General features: G+C 37.5%; 2 protein-coding genes across 2 annotated transcripts; both read right to left on the bottom strand.

Moving 5' to 3' along the window:
- Positions 1-472: 472 nt before the first annotated feature.
- On the bottom strand, positions 473-1,437 carry LOC112865681 (olfactory receptor 52N5-like). The gene is given in 2 exon segments (XM_025928763.2): positions 473-1,401; positions 1,404-1,437. Coding segments are annotated over 2 exon segments (963 nt in total).
- A 15,877-nt stretch (positions 1,438-17,314) lies between these two features.
- Positions 17,315-18,306, bottom strand: LOC112865368 (olfactory receptor 52N1). The gene has a single exon (XM_025928441.2). The coding sequence runs from the start codon at positions 18,304-18,306 to the stop codon at positions 17,344-17,346; it is 963 nt and encodes a 320-aa protein (XP_025784226.1). The 3' UTR covers positions 17,315-17,343.
- Positions 18,307-22,456: the final 4,150 nt, after the last annotated feature.

Genomic DNA, 22,456 nt, shown 5'->3' with positions numbered 1-22,456 from the left:
GCAAAGCTTTTTACAATATCATGCTTACTAAATGCCATTCTTTTAAAATCCATGATGGTCAGTTTTATCTGCATATTACCAGCCTAATTAATAAACTGAGTTTTAGTTTCAAAGATGTCCCAGGCTGGAAAATGTCCTGAAAAGTCATTTTGTTTCTTATCCAAAGGAGGGTTACAAACATAGAAAAGACAATTAAGAACTCTCTCAAAAGTTTAAGAAAATATCTTACATGGATACGTTAGAGAAAATTTTTAATGAGCCCATATCAGTTACCTGATTAAAATTGGTGGAGAAAAAATAAGGGAAAGGTACTGGGCTATAAATCCAGAATTAGCTATATATTTACCTACTATCATTGCAGAAAAGATACTCTGGGATAGACCTGGAGAATATATGATACCACACATGAGTTTATGTATGATATCACACATGAGTCCCTTCTTTGTTGTTTTTCACTCATCTTCAACTAATTTCATTTGTCCTGAATACTTGGATCTTTCTCACCCTGAAAGAGTTTTATGACACTGTCTCTGATCTGTTTTATCTTTATCTCATAAACAATGGGGTTCAGTGTTGGGGGAAGAAGAAGATAAAGATTAGCCACAATTAGGTGAAGAGAAGGGGGAATGGTGTGTACCCCAAAATGGAGGGTAAAGAAAGTAAAGAATGCTGGAACATAGGTGATGATTGGGGCAGATTTACGGACAGTGCAGGTGCTAAAGGCCTTCTGCCAAGCATCTGCTGGTGAAAGACTGACCACTGCCTGAAGGAACATAGTGTAAGACACAGATATACAGCAGATGTCAAACACTCCAATTAGGAGGGCAACTGTCAGACCATAGATGACATTGATCTTGATGCTGGCACAGGACAACTTCACCACTGACATGTGGCCACAATATGTATGGGAAATAATATTTCTTTGGCATAAGGTAAAATGCTTGACCAAGAATAGGAAAGGAATAATCAGCAACACACCCCTCAGGAAAGTGGCAAGCCCAGCTTTGGTAATAATAGGGTTAGTGAGTATGGTAGCATATCGCGATGGGTAGCAAATGGCCACATAGTGGTCCAGAGCCATGAGCATGAGCACACCAAACTCCACATCTGTGAACCCATGGACAAAGAACATTTGGACTAAGTAAGCATTGAAGTTAATATCCTTGAGATTGAACCAGAAGATGCAGAGTGCACTGGGTAGGGTAGTGGTGCAGGTAAAGAGGTCAATGACAGACAGCATGGCCAGAAAGAAATACACTGGGTGATGTAAAGACTCCTCCTGATGAATTAGGTATACAAGGCCAAGGTTTCCCAAAAGAGAGATGGTATACATTATACATAATGGGAGGGAGATCCATACATGTACTCTTTCTAGACCAGGAATTCCATTAAGAATAAAAATTTGGGGGCAACATATGAATTGTTGGAAACCAGCATAACTATTTCAATAGAGGAGCTCTATGTATCCAGAGATGTCTATCCTGAGGAGAAGGAATTAATAAATAGAAATGTAATTCAGAATGTTTTAAGAATGAAAATTAAATTTGGAACATAGTTACATTCATAACAGAACCAATAATTCTAAATAATTGTAACTATGAAAATATACCATTTATTGAATAATACTATATTATGGTAATATTTTAAAAGTTTTATAAGCAATCTACGGGATAGAAGGAACATACTTAAACATCATAAAAGCCATTTATGAAAAGCCCACAGCTAACATCATCCTCAATGGGGAAAAACTGAGAGCTTTTTCCCTGAGATCAGGAACACGACAGGGATGCCCACTCTCACCGCTGTTGTTTAACACAGTGTTGGAAGTTCTAGCATCAGCAATCAGACAACAAAAGGAAATCAAAGGCATCCGAATTGGCAAAGATGAAGTCAAGCTTTTGCTTTTTGCAGATGACATGATATTATACATGGAAAATCTGATAGACTCCACCAAAAGTCTGCTAGAACTGATACATGAATTCAGCAAACTTGCAGGATACAAAATCAATGTACAGAAATCAGTTGCATTCTTATACACTAACAATGAAGCAACAGAAAGACAAATAAAGAAACTGATCCCATTCCCAATTGCACCAAGAAGCATAAAATACCTAGGAATCAATCTAACCAAAGATGTAAAAGATCTGTATGCTGAAAACTATAGAAAGCTTATAAAGAGAATTGAAGAAGATATAAAGAAATGGAAAGACATTCCGTGCTCATGGATTGGAAGAATAAATATTGTCAAAATGTCAATACTACCCAAAGCTATCTACACATTCAATGCAATTCCAATCAAAATTGCACCAGCATTCTTCTCGAAACTAGAACAAGCAATTCTAAAATACATATGGAACCACAAAAGGCCCCAAATAGCCAAAGGAATTTTGAAGAAGAAGACCAAAGCAGGAGGCATCACAATCCCAGACTTTAACCTCTACTACAAAGCTATAATCATCAAGATAGCATGGTATTGGCACAAAAGCAGACACATAGACCAATGGAATAGAATAGAAACCCCAGAACTAGACCCACAAAAGTATGGCCAACTAATCTTTGACAAAGCAGGCAAGAATATCCAATGGAAAAAAGACAGTCTCTTTAACAAATGGTGCTGGGAGAACTGGACAGCAACATGCAGAAGGTTGAAACTAGACCACTATCTCACACCATTCACAAAAATAAACTCAAAATGGATAAAGGACCTGAATGTGAGACAGGAAACCATCAAAACCCTAGAGGAGAAAGCAGGAAAAGACCTCTCTGACCTCAGCTATAGCAATCTCTTACTCGACACATCCCCAAAGGCGAGGGAATTAAAAGCAAAAATGAATTACTGGGACCTTATGAAGATTAAAAGTTTCTGCACAGCAAAGGAAACAACCAACAAAACTAAAAGGCAATCAACGGAATGGGAAAAGATATTTGCAAATGACATACCGGACAAAGGGCTAGTATGCAAAATCTATAAAGAGCTCACCAAACTACACACCCGAAAAACAAATAACCCAGTGAAGAAATGGGCAGAAAACATGAATAGACACTTCTCTAAAGAAGACATCAGGATGGCCAACAGGCACATGAAAAGATGCTCAACGTCGCTCCTCATCAGGGAAATACATATCAAAACCACACTCAGATATCACCTCACGCCAGTCAGAGAGGCCAGAATGAACAAATCAGGAGACTATAGATGCTGCAGAGGATGTGGAGAAACGGGAACCCTCTTGCACTGTTGGTGGGAATGCAAACTGGTGCAGCCACTCTGGAAAACAGTGTGGAGGTTCCTCAGAAAATTAAAAATAGACCTACCCTATGACCCAGCAGTAGCACTGCTAGGAATTTACCCAAGGGATACAGGAGTGCTGATGCATAGGGGCACTTGTACCCCAATGTTTATAGCAGCACTCTCAGCAATAGCCCAATTATGGAAAGAGCCTAAATGTCCATCAACTGATGAATGGATAAAGAAATTGTGGTTTATATACACAATGGAGTACTACATGGCAATGAGAAAGAATGAAATATGGCCCTTTGTAGCAACGTGGATGGAACTGGAGAGTGTGATGCTAAGTGAAATAAGCCATACAGAGAAAGACAGATACCATATGTTTTCACTCTTATGTGGATCCTGAGAAACTTAACAGAAACCCATGGGGGAGGGGAAGGAAAAAAAAAGGGGGTGTTAGAGTGGGAGAGAGCCAAAGCATAAGAGACTCTTAAAAACTAAGAACAAACTGAGGGTTGATGGGGGGTGGGAGGGAGGGGAGGGTGGGTGATGGGTATTGAGGAGGGCACCTTTTGGGATGAGCACTGGGTGTTGTATGGAAACCAATTTGACAATAAATTTCATATATTGGAAAAAAAATAAAAGTTTCATAAGCAATCTAAATGTAATTTTGAAGCCACAATTACCAAGCTGTCATTATTTTTTTGACATCAACTAGAAAAAAACCAAGGCACAGAGATATCAAAATGTAAATGACACTAAACTAGATTCAGGGATAGCAATGATATTCATGCAATCTCTTTACTATGCATCCAGGATTGACAGAGTACATACCTTATGATAGCAAGTTATCATTATATGAAGGATAGACTGAAGTTTGCTCATTACATTAATCTTGTGTGGCAATACGTAATGGGAAGATTATGATTATATCAAAGAAGATCTTGTTCAAATTTAGCTCTTTCCATACCAGTCTTATAACTTACTGAGGTTTACTTTACTCTTGAAGCTCAGATGCTCATCTAGAATATAAGGCTAATGACACCTTCCTCAAAGAGTTATGAAAAATAATCAGTTTTTTTTGTTTGTTTTTTTTTACTCTTAGGTTATTATCCTGGTGAATTGGATATCTTAACTTGAAATACAAGTGTAGGTAAGACATGGCTATGAGAGATAAGGATAGTGGCCATGAAAGTCTAACTTAATTGTCCCATGAAAAAGAAAAATAAGAAACCTCCATTTCTCAAATACCCTGTAATTCCCAAAGTCAATGGAGTCACCTATTTCCTTTCCATGTCTCTGTTTTTACATAATTCTTGAGAAGCATTTTCTCTCTCTTAGAATATGTCTACACTTATTACCTCAAATATAGCCAACATGAAGATAATTTTTCCAGTAATTAATTTTATAAGAAAGCTATGTAACAATTGTTGAGTCCTCCTTCTAAATGCATGCTGGAAACTTCCACAGGCAGTTTGAATCACCATGTCCAAGACTAAGCTCATCACTTCAGCCTTTACCCCATGCCAAAATAGGTTCCATTTCTGAGTTTTGTCTTTTGGATAATGGTGTCATTATCTACCATATGATATACCAGCATCTTTGTGATCTTCTCAGGTATTCTTCTACTTCATCTTGGGTAAAATTCCTTTATAGCTCAAAATGCTTCAGTTCCTACTCTGTCCAGGCCACTTCAGCATGTCTACTATCTACCTGCTATTCTCAGACAAATCAAGCCTTCTATTTTTAAATCCAGAAATATTTACAAAGTCAGCCTTTTCTATCACCATTCTTACTGTCTTTCAAAGACCACCTAGCTAGGGTGCGTCGGTGGCTGTCTGTTAAGCATCTGACTTTGACTCAGGTCTTGATCTCATAGTTAGTTCAAGTCCTGCACTGAGTGACCTCTAGCCTCACTTTGGGTGAGGCACACTTCTCCCCCTCTCTCTACCCATTGCTTACTTGTGCCCCATCTCTCTCAAATAAATAAATAAATAAATAAATACCATTAACTAAATCCACCTATTTCTTGGCTTTGCCACGAAATTTTTCAAATTTTTTCAAATCAATTTTTTCAAATTTGATTTTCAAATATTTTTCAAATCACATTTGTCCTAGAGCATAATTTTGAAGACAATTTAATGCACTGCTTAATAATCTTCAATGTTTTCCCATCAAGTTGAGGGTAGGACTCAAATTTCGTGGCATGGCATTTAATAAAGTAAAATTTAGGTCTTATCCTCTCTTTCCATTTTATTTCTTTCCAATTCCTAACCACTCAAAGTGGTCCTGGTTTGGACAAGAAATTATATGGTCACTGTATCCTAGCATTTCATGCTTAAACTTTGATAGACTACATGCCAATCCCCAAATCCTACAAATACTTCAAGTTTATGTTGACTTTGCTCAGTTTCTTTCCGTTATTCGAAAATCTCTCTCTGTCATGTACTTACCTTGAGAAGTCTTCTTTGAACATTGAATCCTTCTTCCCTCCCTCCCTTCCTTCCTTCCTTACATTATTTATTTTCTCTTTTTTCAAGTTTTTATTGAAATTCCAGTTAGTTAACATACAGTATAATATTAGTTTCAGGTGTAGAATTTAGTGATTCATCACTTACATACAACACTCAGTACTCATCACAAGTGTTATCCTTAATACCCATCACCCATTTAAACCATCCTGCCACTCATCTTCCCTCTAGCAACTCTCAGTTTGTTCTCTATGGTTAAGAGTTTGTTTTATGTCTTTTTTGTCTTTTTTCCCCTTATATTCATCTGTTTCAATTCTTCCTTTAAAGAAGCCTGTGCATCCCGAAGATCAGGGTAAGCTAATTTCGCTAAATTCCCTGACTCAGGTACAGGATGTTTAATTTGCTTCCCACAGCTACTGGTGATTAATTCAGAGCGAAATCCAAATTTTTCTAGCTCATACATCCACTGTTCCACTACAGACAAATCCTTTAAAAGGCTAGCAAGCAGTAGATCAGTGAGCTGTTTCCTCATTTACTTGTTTTGTATTTATTTGTTTGCTTGTTTCTCTGGAGGAATATGAGGCTTCATATTTTTAACTTGGGGCCTCTATAGTTCCTTCTTCTTATAATTTCTCCCTTCCTACCACTCCAGCCATCTTCCATATAAAGAACAGGGTTGTGCAGGATGATTTTTACTTTCAAAGGGGGATGTAATTTGGTTACAACTACCTTTCAGACTTACCTGGAGTTCCCCCACTTCCTTATTTTGCCTGTGGTTCTGGGGAATTAATGAGATGGAACATACGAAAGGATTGAAAGTAAAATAATCACAAAAGTATAGGAAGATAAATTCACCACAAGGAGGTTTTCATTCAGTCTTGCATTGAGCCTTTTCCAGTGCAAGAGATAAAGCAACACACTGTGTACTACCAAAAGCATACTGTGTCACATATGTTGCACCAAACCACTGCACATCAATCACAATTTCTCTCTCCTCCTTGATGACAATAGGCTCCATTACCCGACCCAGTTGTCTAGCTGATGGGATCTGATGGGAAGTATAGTGATTGATGCCATCACTGCTACTTCTGTGTTTCCTCATCCCACGCTGGGCAGCCATTTGACCCAAAGTGTGTGCAGCACCCTTTGTTGACTCTGTCTGTTTAAAACAGAAAATGGCCTCCTTTATATTATCACTTGATCTTAGCCCCCAGAAAAATCAGGATGAGTCAGGTATTGCTTAGGACATAGGAAGGCCAAGAAGCCTCGCTTTTTCACTTTCTTCTCCTTTCCATGCTATGCTTATCCAGAAGAGAAGGCCTATGACAACAGTTGTTGTTGTTTGTTTTAGGAATTTAGGGTCTGGAACACAGAATAAATCCTATCAAGCATTTGAAGAACCCTCTGCATGATCTCCTGGAAAAGACTGTCAAGAAAAAGCTAGAACCAGAAAAGGGAGTTCTAGATTCTTTGAGAATATTTCAACATTTTTTGTTATTATTTTGAAATATTTTTCCTGATGTCAAATTCAATTTTTTTAATGTGTTTTATTTATTTTTTGAGAGAGAGGGTGGGGGGAAGGCAGAGAGATACGGGGACAGAGGATCCAAAGTGGGCTCCACACTGACAGCAGTGAGCCCAATGCAGATCTTGAACTCACAAACTGTGAGATCATGACCTGAGTTGAAGTCAGACGCTCAACCAACTGAGCCACCCAAGTGCCCCTAAATTCAATCTTTTAGTGGCACATAGTGTTGTCACTGTTTCAATGCTGAATATTTCAAGCTATGGACCCTAAGCTAATTTAAATAATTCCATTTGCTAAATTTTTTAAATCTCCATTAAACATCCACCATGTGTGCTCATGGGTTGGAAGAATAAATATTGTTAAAATGTCAATACTACCCAAAGCTATCTACACATTCAATGCAATCCCAATCAAAATTGCACCAGCATTATTCTCGAAACTAGAACAAGCAATTCTAAAATTCATATGGAAACACAAAAGGCCCCGAATAGCCAAAGTAATTTTGAAGAAGAAGACCAAAGCAGGAGGCATCACAATCCCAGACTTTAGCCTCTACTACAAAGCTATAATCATCAAGACAGCATGGTATTGGCACAAAAGCAGACACATAGACCAATGGAATAGAATAGAAACCCCAGAACTAGACCCACAAAAGTATGGCCAACTAATCTTTGACAAAGCAGGAAAGAATAACCAATGGAAAAAAGACAGTCTCTTTAACAAGTGGTGCTGGGAGAACTGGACAGCAACATGCAGAAGAATGAAACTAGACCACTTTCTTACACCATTCACAAAAATAAACTCAAAATGGATAAAGGACCTGTATGTGAGACAGGAAACCATCAAAACCCTAGAGGAGAAAGCAGGAAAAGACCTCTCTGACCTCAGCTATAGCAATCTCTTACTCGACACATTCCCCAAAGGCAAGGGAATTAAAAGCAAAAATGAACTATTGGGACCTCATGAAGATAAAAAGCTTCTGCACTGCAAAGGAAACAACCAACAAAACTAAAAGGCAACCAACGGAATGGGAAAAGATATTTGCAAATGACATACCGGACAAAGGGCTAGTATGCAAAATCTATAAAGAGCTCACCAAACTACACACCCGAAAAACAAATAACCCAGTGAAGAAATGGGCAGAAAACATGAATAGACACTTCTCTAAAGAAGACATCCGGATGGCCAACAGGCACATGAAAAGATGCTCAACGTCGCTCCTCATCAGGGAAATACATATCAAAACCACACTCAGATATCACCTCACGCCAGTCAGAGAGGCCAGAATGAACAAATCAGGAGACTATAGATGCTGCAGAGGATGTGGAGAAACGGGAACCCTCTTGCACTGTTGGTGGGAATGCAAACTGGTGCAGCCACTCTGGAAAACAGTGTGGAGGTTCCTCAGAAAATTAAAAATAGACCTACCCTATGACCCAGCAGTAGCACTGCTAGGAATTTACCCAAGGGATACAGGAGTGCTGATGCATAGGGGCACTTGTACCCCAATGTTTATAGCAGCACTCTCAGCAATAGCCCAATTATGGAAAGAGCCTAAATGTCCATCAACTGATGAATGGATAAAGAAATTGTGGTTTATATACACAATGGAGTACTACATGGCAATGAGAAAGAATGAAATATGGCCCTTTGTAGCAACGTGGATGGAACTGGAGAGTGTGATGCTAAGTGAAATAAGCCATACAGAGAAAGACAGATACCATATGTTTTCACTCTTATGTGGATCCTGAGAAACTTAACAGAAACCCATGGGGGAGGGGAAGGAAAAAAAAAAGGGGGTTAGAGTGGGAGAGAGCCAAAGCATAAGAGACTCTTAAAAACTGAGAACAGGGGCACCGGGGTGGCTCAGTTGGTTAAGCATCCGACTTCAGCTCAGGTCACGATCTTGCGGTCCGTGAGTTCGAGCCCCGCATGGGGCTCTGGGCTGATGGCTCAGAGCCTGGAGACTGCTTCCGATTCTGTGTCTCCCTCTCTCTCTGCCCCTCCCCCGTTCATACTCTGTCTCTCTCTGTCTCAAAAATAAATAAACGTTAAAAAAAATTAAAAAAAAACTGAGAACAAACTGAGGGTTGATGGGGGGTGGGAGGGAGAGGAGGGTAGGCGATGGGCATTGAAGAGGGCATCTTTTGGGATGAGCACTGGGTGTTGTATGGAAACCAATTTGACAATAAATTTCATATATTAAAAAAAAAAATCCACCATGTGTCAGGCAATGAATACTTTGGCAATTAGCATAAGGCCTTTCTGTGCTTCTATTCTGGTTCTTTCTGGTTTACCTTGTATATAAACAGCCAGCTTGCATACGAACTCAAATCTTTACTCACTTGCCTTCAGAAAAAGCAGCAGCAATACCATCTGGTTGTCTATATTTATATTTAAATATATTTATCTACTTATTTAAACTCTTTTATGAATTTAATTACATTCCTGTAATGAGTCTACCAATTCAATATTATCATAGTCATTTTATCTAACCAGGATTCTGTAGGTTTAATAGCATGCTGCATGATACAGAATTTTCTGCTCCCTACACTAAATACAGATACTCTACTGGAAAGTCAAATTTCTTCCTCTCTGCTGCCCCCATATTTTCTCCATTTTTTAAAAAAAATTTTTTAATGCTTATTTATTTTTTTTTTTGAGGCAGAGAGAGACAGAGCATGAATGGGGGAGGGTCAGAGAGAGCGGGAGACACAGAATTGGAAGCAGGCTCCAGGCTCTGAGCTGTCAGCACAGAGCCCGACGCGGGGCTTGAACTCAGGGACCGTGAGATCATGACCTGAGCCGAAGTCGGACGCTTAACCGACTGAGCCACCCAGGCGCTCCATTTTTTATAATTTTGATGACCTCAGGACCTGTACTAGAACTTTTTGTATATTCATCATATCCCTTTACTGACCTGTGAGCTTGTTTTAGCACATGGGCCAAATCTGCTACCTATTTCACCCCATTAATAAGGACAATACCATGATTAAAAAGTGTAAATTGGAGTTAAATCAGCTGACTGCAAGTTGTGTGATGAATTTAAGAAATAAAGGACTATGGGGAAAAGTGGGTTAGTGACTTGGAGGGAAAAGGGTGTGCCTATTTATCTATCCTTGAACTAAGGCATCTTAGGGTTATTATTGTCTAATCCTCTGCCTCTGTCATTATACCATCTATTTGTAGAAATGAATAAACATAAAAAGAATTCCCTATACTGTAAAGGAGATTTTGAGAGCACCTAGATTCTCCTTCCCACGCAAAAGCACACAAACATCCCATGCTAATACTATCTCTGTTTTGAATGTGGAATGATCATGTTCTTCCTAATTTTCCCTAGCCAAAGAAATCGCCAACAATACCCTTTTACATGGCAGTGTCCTTGTCCCTGTGATCACACAGGCAGGCTGGAACAAGCCTAAGCTTTGTCACACAGTAAGCCTAGAATCAAAATATATGGAAGGCATTACCTTACCTACAATGTAGCTCCAGACAAGGAGTATGAAATGTGCTTATGCCAGGGCGAGGACCCAGGAATGTATTTGAAGGTAGCACCCTGGTGTCACCTTATAAAACCTTAGTGCTTAGTCTGACTGGCTTCCCATGGGGAACAAGCATAATCTCACATCCTCAAAACTCCCAAGTCTCAATGTGAAACAGGGCTTAAGAGACCTGAGAGACAATGGGTCTCTTTCCTTAAGGGAAAATGTAATATAAGCCTTCATATATTTGAACAAAAATAAAATCCCAAACCATATCTCATCCCCAAACTAGGGCAGTCCAAAAAGTAAGTCCCATGGTACAGGTATCCCATTATGATTAAAAGTTGAAAATTCTTATCTAAAGTAATTAAAAATAAAGCAAATCGAATGTGTATGTGACTTTATAAGTGTTTAGTTATTTGTTATTCAAAGTTGTAAAATATTACACTCCTCAATTTCAAAAGAGAAAAATGTAATAATTAAAACCTTTTTAAATAACATATTTCTGGTGTTAAGAAATACCTGTGATCAAGATTTTGTGTTATTTCCATGTAAATGTAATTTTTAAAAAAAACTCAGGATCATAATTCACAGGTTATTTCATCACTGAATGCTTCTATTATACACACACACACACACACACACACACACACACTAGAATATCATTGCGCCATGAGAAAAAAAGGAAATCCTATTTGTGACAACATGGATGGGCCTTGAGGGCATTATGCTAAGTGAGACAAATCCAAGAAAGACAAAAACTGTATGATCTCATTAAAAGTGGAATCTAAAAAGGTCAAGCTCATAAAAGCAGAGTAGAATGATTACTAGAGGTTAGGGGATGGGGAATTTGGTATATTGTTGTTTAACTAATAACTAAATCCAGGAGATTTAATGTGTAGCATAGTGATTATAGGTAACATTATGGTATTATAAACTTCAGAGTTCCTGAGAGAATAGATCTTAAGTGTTCTCACTACAAAAAGAAATTATAGTTATGTGAGGTGATAGAGGTGTTAGCTAACACTATGCAGTTGTAATCATACTGTAACATATAAATGTATTAAATCAACACATGTTGTACACCTAAAACTTATACAATTTTATATGTCAATTATATCTCATGAAAATAATTTTTAATGTTTTATTTTATCTTTTTTGAGAGACAGAGAAAGAGTGTGAGCAGGGGAGGGGCAGAGAAAGAGGGACACAGTATCCAAAGTAGGCTCCAGGCCTGGAGCTGTCAGCACAGAGCCCAATGCAGGGCTTGAACCCACAAACGTGACATCATGACCTAAGCCAAAATCAGATGCTCAATCAATTGAGCCACCCAGGCCCCACAAATGAAAATAATTTTTAAAACAAAGAACAAATCAAGTCTCATTGCATGTTAAATTAGTTTCTTCTAATCATTTTTAAACATTTGTACAAGATAATCCCTCTCAAGAAAATGGAAATAAAGATGTGGTTATGTGTCATAATAGAAGAGAGTGTTGTGTTCCTCCTGAAATTCCCCCTATCAGATTGCAAGGAGACAATAATAGAAAAATAAATTTAAGAAAAGTAGGAAAGGGAAATTATTAGCAATGGAAAAAATATTTCAACAAATTCTTGGAGGAAATAAGATGGAACAGTGTTAATGAACGAAATGATGCAATCAGCAGAATGAAAAGGCAAACTGCCCAATGGGAGAAGATACTTGAAAACCATAGATTAATATCCAAAATATAAAAGGAACTCCTACAACTAAATTTGAGCAAAAAAAAAAAATGAATTACCCAATTAGAAAATGGGCTAAGGTCTTTAACAGACATTTCTTCAAAGCAGTCATACAAATGGCCGACAGGTATATGAAAAGATGATCAGCATCACTAATAATCAGGGAAGTGAAAATCAAAACTACAATGAGATGTCACCTGATATCTATCATGATGGCTATTATTGAATAAACAGAAGACAAAAAATATTGGCAAGAATGTAGAGATATTGGAACATTTGTGCATTGTTGCTAGAAATGCAAAATATTTCAGCCACTATGGAAAAAATATGGAGGTTCCTCAAAAATTTTTAAATAGGACTACCATGTGATTAAGAAATCCTGCTTCTGATGTTTATCCAAAAGAACTGAAATAAGGGTCTCAGAGATATTGGCACTTTCGTGTTCACTACATTATTCGTAATAACCAAAATGCGGAAACAATATAAATGTTCATTGACAGATGAATTGATGAAGAAAATATGGTATATACTTGTGCAATGGAATACAATTCAGCCTTAAAAAAGAACATTTTGCAATATTCAACAACACGGATGACGATGAATATATTATGCTGAATGAATAAAGTCAGTCACAGAACAACAAATACTGCATGATTCTATTTCTATGAAGTAACTAAAATAGTCAAATTCACAGAATTAAAGAGTGGAATGGTGGTTTCCAGAGGTAGCAGATAGTGGGAAATAACTAAATAACCTTCACAAGTTTCAGTTAAGCAAGATGAATATGTTCTAGAGATCTGCTTAATGTAGTATATATAGTCAACAAAATATATTGTACACTTAAAAATGTGTTAAGGGGATCAATTTCATGTTAAATATTTTTATCTCAACACAATAAAATTAAAAAACAACAACAACATGAATTTTCTAGGTTTAAATCCCAGATTTCTACCTAAAATCTTTGTAGACTACGGCAAATTAATGAATCCATCCAAGTTTTAGTCTCCTTAAAAATAAAATGCAGTGAATAATAACTATCTGCAGAATTGATTCAAAATCAGAGATAATGCATGTAAAGCTCTAGAATAAATTAGCTCTTACTGTGTCTAAAAAAACTGATGGTTAATCTTGTTATGGGGAGAGAGAGAGAGAGAGAGAGAGAGAGAGAATGAGAAATAATGTGTAAGAAATCACAAAAGGAGCTATAAGGATCTTTAGAATTGACCTACTTAAACCATCCTTGAGGCAGGTCGTGGCAACAATTGTAAGTTTCTAGTGATGTAATAAGAAAGTGACCAAACACAAGAATAATCGTTGAAACTTGATTTACAAGAAATTATTCTCATCTTCAATCTTCTTCATTCAGAGTTGCGGGAATTCTTATTTTCCTTTCTTAGACTGAAACCACTAACCCCTAAATTCCATGGTGTATTAGCATATTTTGGGTTATTCTCTCATATTGTTGGAGTACATCCTCAAATAACTTTATTTTTAAAAAACGTTTATTTATTTATTTTGAAAGAGAGCAAGTAGGGGAGGGGCAGAGGGAGAGAGAGAGAGAAACCCAAGCAGCCTCTGCACTGCCAGTGCAGAGCCCAACATGGGGCTCCATCCCACTAACTGCAAGATCATGATCCGAGCCGAAATCAAGAGTCAGATGCTAAACCAACTGAGCCACCCATGTGCCCCATCCTCAAATAACTTTCTAAGAAAAGTTGTTATGCAGATCTTCTTTCTTCATTTTTTCATATCTAAAATAACTTACCATTCACTATTACAGTGATTATTAAATTGAAAGCAGAAGTTTAGTCTAATAATTATTTATTTTTATAAGTAAGAAAACTGCTCTATGACCTTGCAACATCAATATTTGTTGGTAGGTATCCTTTCCAATTATGTAAACATGCATTGGTTTTTAAAATTATTTTAATGTTTGTTTTCCACCTGAAATTTTTAAGCATCTTTTCATTATATTTATAGTCTTTTTTTTTTCTTTTTCTTTTTTATTTTTGGGACAGAGAGAGACAGAGCATGAACGGGGGAAGGGCAGAGAGAGAGGGAGACACAGAATCGGAAACAGGCTCCAGGCTCTGAGCCATCAGCCCAGAGCCCGACGCGGGGCTCGAACTCAGGGACCGCGAGATCGTGACCTGGCTGAAGTCGGACGCTTAACCGACTGCGCCACCCAGGCGCCCCTATAGTCTTTAATTTCACAGTAGTATGTCCAGGTTTGAATCTTTTATAAAGGATATTCTAGGTATTTTGGTATTTCTTGATATTTCTTACAATACACATTTTTAATTTTGTTATAGGAAATATTATTTCATAGTTGTTTGGATAAATTCTCCATTTGCCTGAACAGTTTTCTCTCCTAATGTAAATCCTAAAAGTTAGACTTCTGCCCTCTTGGACAGAAATTCTATATGTCTTTATTTTTCTTTCATATTTTATATCCTTGCCTTTTTTCTTTCTGTGAGATTTCTGCAACTTTGTTTTCCTTTCCTTAAATATTTTTGCCATCATTCATTCTTTTCTGTTATAAAAGTTATTTTCTAATTGTCTGCTTGCCCCTTTTCCATAGAAATCCTTTCATTTTTTAATGGGTGAAATATATTATCAGATATCTCTGAAAAATATTGATGCTGGAAATATTCTCCTACAAAAATAATAAGGATGGTGACGTTAGACAAAATATAGAAAGAAATGTAATCCTGACTTCGTTGTAAAGTAATACATATTCATACTCAATATTTATATCAATATTCATATAATCATAGGAATTCAAGTACTGTTTATTAGCTTTCAACTGTTACAATCAAATTATAAACAAATCTAAGAAGATTTCTGGAATCATAGCAGTAGTAATGATCTTAAGACTAGGAAGTCAAAAATATATCTGATTTGGGGCACCTGGGTGGCTGTCGGTTGAGTGTCTGACTTGAGCCTAGGTCATGATCTCATGTTTTATAGGTTTGAGCTCCATGTCAGGCTTTGTGCTGCCAGCACAGTCTTTATATTCTCTGTTTCCTCTCTCTCTGTCCTTCCCCCACTCGTGCTCTCTCTCTCTCTAATGTTTATTTATTTTTGAAGGAGAGAGAGAGTGTGAGCAGGTGAGGGTCAGAGAGAGGGAGACACAGATTCTGAAGCAGGCTCCAGGCTCTGAAATGTCAGCACAGAGCCTGATGTGGGGCTTGAAGTCATGGACTGTGAGATCATGACCTGAGTCCAAGTCAGATGCCCAACCGACTAAGCCACCCAGGCACCCCTCTCCCTCTCTCTCTAAATAAATAAACATTAAAAATTTTTTAATTAAAAATAAAATAAATATATCTTATAAACATTGAGGTTAGAAATATAGAAAGAAGGAAATTATAAAAACACATTTAATAAATATATAAATACATGTACATGTATATACATGTATACACCAAATGCACACACATACATAAATCACACACACAGATATTATCACACAAAGGTGATAAACATTGTAATTGAGTTACAATCCTCATTGTCTGCAACACGGTAGTTGTCAAATTAAAGTTTAAACATAGCTTGGAGTAAAAGAAGAAATCACCAAAAAGAAAAAAAATACACATACGATGCTATCTCTGGAAAGAAACTAAATGGAAGAGATTTTCAAGATGGAGTTTTTTTTACTTTTTTATGATTCTCTTGTGTGTGTTGTTTGATCATAATTTGTACAAATATACATATTATTTACACTAAATTTAGCATCCTATAAAAACAAAATATATATACTTTGTTAGTCATGGACAGAGAGTACAGGAAGAAAATGTTTCAGTATAGAGAGATCAGAGAGTGTGCCCAAGACATATTATTTTAAATAAATATTTTATTGAACCATAATATTCATGCAAAAAAGAGCACACATCATAAGTATCACCAAGCGGATACACCCTGTAATTGCCATTCAGATCAAGAACTAAATCAGTGGCAGCACCTCAGAAGCACCCCTCATACTCTGTTCCATCATTATCTGAGCCTTTATTCTCAAAGTTAAACATCATCCTGATTTCTACGACTACAAATTAATTTTACATGCTTGTGACCTTTATCTAAATGAAATCATAGAATACATATTATTTGGTCTCTCTCACTCCACATTATACTTGAATAGATCACGATTACTTATTTATTCAGTTTGGATATTGATGGACATACATTCTGTGTGTTATGAATATGCTGCAACTTACATCTTTTAAAAGTTCTCTGGTGAACATATGTATGCACTGCTGAGTATACAGTTGATAAACTCAGGAATGAAAGCAGGAGAAAAGAACTTGGGAAAGAGGAATGAACTCCAAATGGTTTTGGCAGGAGAATGCTGAGATAAAGACTTTGATGAGCACAGCTCATGTTTTAGCAGGGATTTAAAATCTTAAAAAAGTTCAACTCCCGTCCTAGTGACCCAACCACTCTCCCCTAAGAGTAAGTCTATGAAGAACATGGAATTTCAGAAGAGAGAGTCTTTGTCTACATGAACATAGTGTCCACCTCTTTAAAAAGAGGTGGAAGAGGGAGCTTGGGTGGCTCAGTCAGTTAAGGATCCGACTTCAGCTCCAGTCATGATCTTGCCGTCTGTGAGTTCAAGCCCTGCATTGGGCTCTGTGCTGACAGCTCAGAGTCTGGAACCTGTTTAGGATTCTGTGTCTCCCTCTCTCTCTGCCCCTCCCCTGCTCACACTCTGTCTCTCTCTCTCTCTTTCTCTCTCTCTCTCAAAAGTAAATAAACATTAAAAAAATAAAAATAAATAAAAAGAGGTAGGAGAATTAAAGTTCCATGAAAGTATTTCCTGTGGCCAGATAACTGCTTTCATTTGTAGAGTTCCCTACAGACTTGGTTATCTCAACCTGGATAAGAGAATTCTAACTTCTAAGAAGACTCTACTTAAATGTTGTGAGAATTGTCCTTTTCCTTAAACAAGAATCTAATAACAATTTCTCGTATCTGCTTGGTTTTCACCCCATACACAATAGGGTTCATTGTGGGAGGCATGAGCAGGTAGAGATTAGCCATAATAATGTGTATATGTGGAGGAATGGTGTGTCCCCCAAACCGGTGAGTAAAGAAGGTGAAGAAGGCTGGAACATAGGTGATGACAATGGCACAGATGTGAGCAGTGCATGTGCTAAAGGCCTTCTGCCGGGCATCTGCTGATGATAGACTCACAACTGCCCGGAGGATCATAGTGTAGGAGATTGTGATGCACAGGATGTCAAAGCCCCCAATCAGGAGGGCAACCATTAAACCATATATGGCATTGATCCTAACATTGCCACAGGATATCTTGGCCACAGACATGTGGTCACAGTAGGTGTGAGGTATGACATTGCCCCTGCAGTATGGCAGGTGCTTGGTGAGGAAAGTGAAAGGGATAACAAGTATTACACCTCTAAGAAAAGTGAGGAGTCCAGCCTTGGAAATGACTGAATTTGTGAGGATAGTAGCATAGCGCAGGGGATAGCAGATGGCCACATAGCGGTCCAGGGCCATGAGCATGAGCACCCCAGACTCCATTCCTGTGAAAGTGTGCACAAAGAACATCTGGGCCAGACAGGCCTTGAAATCAATCTCCTTGAGGTTGAACCACAATATGCAGAGGGTGTTAGGAAGAGTGCTGGTGCACATGAGCACATCTGTGAAGGATAGAAGGGCTAGGAAAATGTACATAGGTCTGTGTAGGGCTTCTTCAGAGTAAATGAGGTATATAAGACCAAAGTTTCCTGTGATGGCAATGCTGTACATGGTACACAGGGGGAAGGAGATCCACAAATGTACTTCTTCCAGCCCGGGGATGCCATTTAGGATGAATGAAACTGGAGTTAGGCTGGTGTCATTTAAGAATGACATAACACCTGTTGGAAGTTCATGGTACAGAAGTTACAGAATTGCTCTGTAAGCAGGAAAAAAGAAAGGTCCAGAGAGTAACTCACCAGCAGGATTTTCTTCTTCATAAATGCTAATTTGTCTTTCTTGTAGGTCAGTCACTAAATATGATCTTTTATGTTGACTTTGTGACATATACACTGTTTGGGTCCATTACTTACACATTAGATATTGGGAAGATGAACTGACTGAATTTAGTGGATGTGCTGAATCTGGATGTGTCCAGGGTTTTTGGTTATCATAATTTACAGTCCATTCTCCAGGCTGAGTTGGCCACTAAGTGACTAACTGGATGATCAAGGATTGAAGAAATATTTGACATGTTCTAAGGGCTCATTATCTTAGTCAGATATACCTATTCCATTTTGAAATGTTAATAATTTTCAAAGGTTCTTGTGGACTCACCTTTAAGGTAATCAGTCTTAACTGGTGAACACCCTGACAATGATTTTAGTGGGCTAATTTTAGTCCAACACCCGCCCCCTTTTGGTTTGGAGGAAACTTAAATTCGGAAAACTAGAATCATAATATTAAAGGTAAAAAACATAGTAATCCCCTTCCTAATATCATCAAATGGCCACCTATTTCTGCTTTTGGATCACTAACGTCATAAATAGTGGGTGAAGTATCACTGGGAATGCAGTAACTTATGAGACATTAATGTGCTAAGGCTACAGTCTCTTCCAGTGGACCCTAGGGTGAATGGAGATACTCATCATCTGAAACTAAAACAATTGACATTTCCTTTAGAACAGCACTTTATTTTCTTTCTAAACCACAATTTCAGGGAGCCATAGAATCAAATATTTCTCAGCCTACATCGTCTCCAAAACTAATTTATTCTAGTATACAGGAGATGTTCCACACATTTTTTAAAGCCCATAGAAAAGGAAGCCGTGGGAGAATAAGGAATGACAAAACATTTATGAAGAGTAAAAAGGAGAATATTTGGTGTGATAGTAGATTGTGAGGAGATAAGAACAAAGTTATGAGCATATGATGGATGCAAATAAGATGTGGAAGTCTGGAAAAGAGGGCTATGTTGGGCTGGAATGTGCTAATTTAGGGGAAAAACTACAAGTAGTAAAATACAGGAGATGGTCCTATAGAGGGACTGTTGAAGGGAAAACCATCTCTTTGGATAAAAAATATCAATGTTAAAATTTATAGTACTTCCTGGACAAATGAGAGGTGACCTCCCTGCCACCTCAGAGATGTGTCTGTTGGAAATCTAAGATTGTATAAACTTGACTCTTCTCTCCTCATATGTCTTTTATAAAATATTTTATCTTTATTTTTTAAAAGATTAAGGCTGAGTATATGAAATCTAGGAGCTCTTTGAACTGTGAAATAATTCAACGATTATAATTATGAGATGAAATGTAAGCAATTTTCTAAAAGGAACAGTAGACGAGAAACAGAAAACTACGGAATAAGGCTGTCATCACTCTTTTGTTTTCTCCCATGGCAGTGTAAATCATTTTCTTTTGGAAATGCTAATTCTATCTTGAACAGCCAGTGGGACTGATTACTTCTCTTTAGAATACTCCCCATATGGATTGTATTTCAGTCCTGAAACATTAGTGTTTTTATCCAAAGTGAAAATGGAGCAAATAAGCCAGTATGTAAAATCTGTCTTATAGTGGGGTACACTGTGGCTTTTCAAAGGTCAGGAGAATAACCCTATATGGCAACTCTCTTATGCCTCCTCCTGGGTCAGCTATCATAATTAGCACCCACCCCTTTAATAAGAATGCACCCCAAATTCAGAAATCTGCTCACCCTGAAAGCTACTGGAGTTCTTCGAGACACTGAAGACATATCCACAGATCAAGTCATATTCATTTCTATGTGATGATTTTGGTCCTGCAAGACAAATCTAATACCTATATTGACACCATAAAGTGGCAGGTGGAGGTGGGAACTTTTCTATTCTGTGTCTGTGTTTGGGCGCATGTGCGTATGCTCGTGCATGCATGTATGTGTGTGTGTGATATATTCTAAATTTTGGAGCTGGAAAAACTTAATTGCCCCCATTTATTTCTACTACAGTCTCAGAGGAGAATTTATTTCCCATGTGTGTTTTTATAATAAGAAAAAAAAGATAATTAGGAATCGGATATATCTGGGTCCCAAGGAACCTAGCTTAGCCATTGGGAATTGTCTTAGGAATTATTTTGTCCCAAATCATAGCTTAGGACTCTTGAAGGCATATTTTTTATAGGTACAACATAGCATAGTAGATCTGAAATGGTGTAGACTTTCAGAATTAATTCCTTTTGTAAGACAGACCTATCTTATATCTTTTCCAAAACTTAGCACAATGTCATGTACAGAATTGGTGGTGAAAAAATTGGGAATAAAAATTACATAAGCTTTGTAAAAAAATGAGCTTTATGTGTAATCTTGTATTTAATGTTCTTCATAAATTTACCCATTATTTTTAACATTTTATATGGATTATTTTGGACTATATAGCATCTCTTTTTAGTTATTATTATTTTTTAAATTCACATCCAAGTTAGTTAGCAAATAGTGCAATAATGATTTCAGGAGTAGAATACAATGATTCACCGCCTACATATAACAACCAGTGCTCATCTCAACAAGTGCCCTAATTAATGCTTCTTGCCCATATAGCCCAACCCCCCCACCCAGCAACCCTGTTTATTCTCTATATTTAAGAGTCTCTTATGTTTTGTACCCCTCCTTGTTTTTATATTATTTTGCTTCCCTTAACTTATGTTCATGTTTTGTATCTTAAATTCCATATATGAATGAAGTCATATGATATTTGTCTTTCTCTGACTAATTTTAATAATACACTTTAGTTCCATCCAGGTTGTTGCAAATGGCAAGATTTCATTCTTTTTGATTGCTGAGTAATACTTCATAATATATATATATATTTACATCTTCTTTATCCATTCATCTGTCAATGGACATTTAGGCTCTTTCCATACTTTGGCTATTGTCAATAGCTCTGCTATAAACATTGGGGTGCATATCCCTGTCTGAAATAGCACACCCGTGTCCTTTGAACAAATACTTAATAGTACAATTACTGGATCATAGGGTAGTTCTATTTTTAATTTTTTGAGGAACCACCATACCGTTTTCCAGAGTGGCTGCACAACTTTGCATTCCCATCATCAGCGACAAAGATTTCCTCTTTCTCCACATCATCACCAACATCTGTCATTGCCTGAGTTGTTAATTTAGCCATTCTGGGTGTGAGGTGATATCTCATTCTGGTTTTGATTTGAATTTCCCTGATGATGAGTGAAGTTGAGCACTCTTTTGTGTGTCAGTTGGCCATCTGGATGTCTTCTTTGGAGAAGTATCTATTCCTGTCTTTTGCCCATTTCTTCACTGGATTATTTGTTTTTTGGGTGTTGAGTTTAATACGTTCTTTATAGATTTTGGACTCTAACCCTTTATCTGATATGTCGTTTGCAAATATCTTCTCCCATTACATTGGTTGCTTTTTAGTTTTTCTGATTGTTTCCTTTGCTGTGCAGAAGCTTTTTATCTTGATGAGTGTCATAGACTCTGGGTCTGAAATTCTCTCTTGTCCAGCAGGAGAGCAGGATGCAGGATTGAAAATATGAGAGAGGCTAATGTCTCGGAGGAGACAAGAGCCCCGGATAGGGGTCGTTGCTCTGTTTTTAATTAAAATCAGAAGGCTTACAAGTGTGATGCACGTGCACAAAGAGACGCAAACCGTGAACATTAACTCATGGGCGTGGGGAAAAGGGGATTTTGAAGATATGTGGTGTTAGGGGTTTGGGTCATACAAAACAAAATCCTGGCTCCTGATAGATGGTTGTTTACAACAGACATGAGACCCCAACTCTGTTTACCTAAACTGTCTTAGGGGACAAGAAAGACAGAGCATGTAAACAAGGCATCTTTCTTTTGCTAATTAGCTCCTCTCTGGGCTACTTTGCCTACCTGCAGTCTATAGCCATATTTGCCTATTTACTTAATTTGGTCCTTCGTTCCTGTGAAAGGAGCTTTCTGCTAGTGTCTTATACCTTTGTCCTATACTGGGGGCCTTTGCCCCATTTACCTAATCTTATTTACCCAATCTTGGATGTTTCCACCCAGAGAT

This window comes from Puma concolor, chromosome D1 (assembly GCF_028749965.1).
Source record: "Puma concolor isolate L17-30 chromosome D1, mPumCon1.1.hap2, whole genome shotgun sequence".
Taxonomy (NCBI): Eukaryota; Metazoa; Chordata; class Mammalia; order Carnivora; family Felidae; genus Puma; species Puma concolor.
The sequence above is the reverse complement of the archived record's forward strand: the minus strand, read 5'-3'. Positions and strand labels throughout refer to the sequence as shown.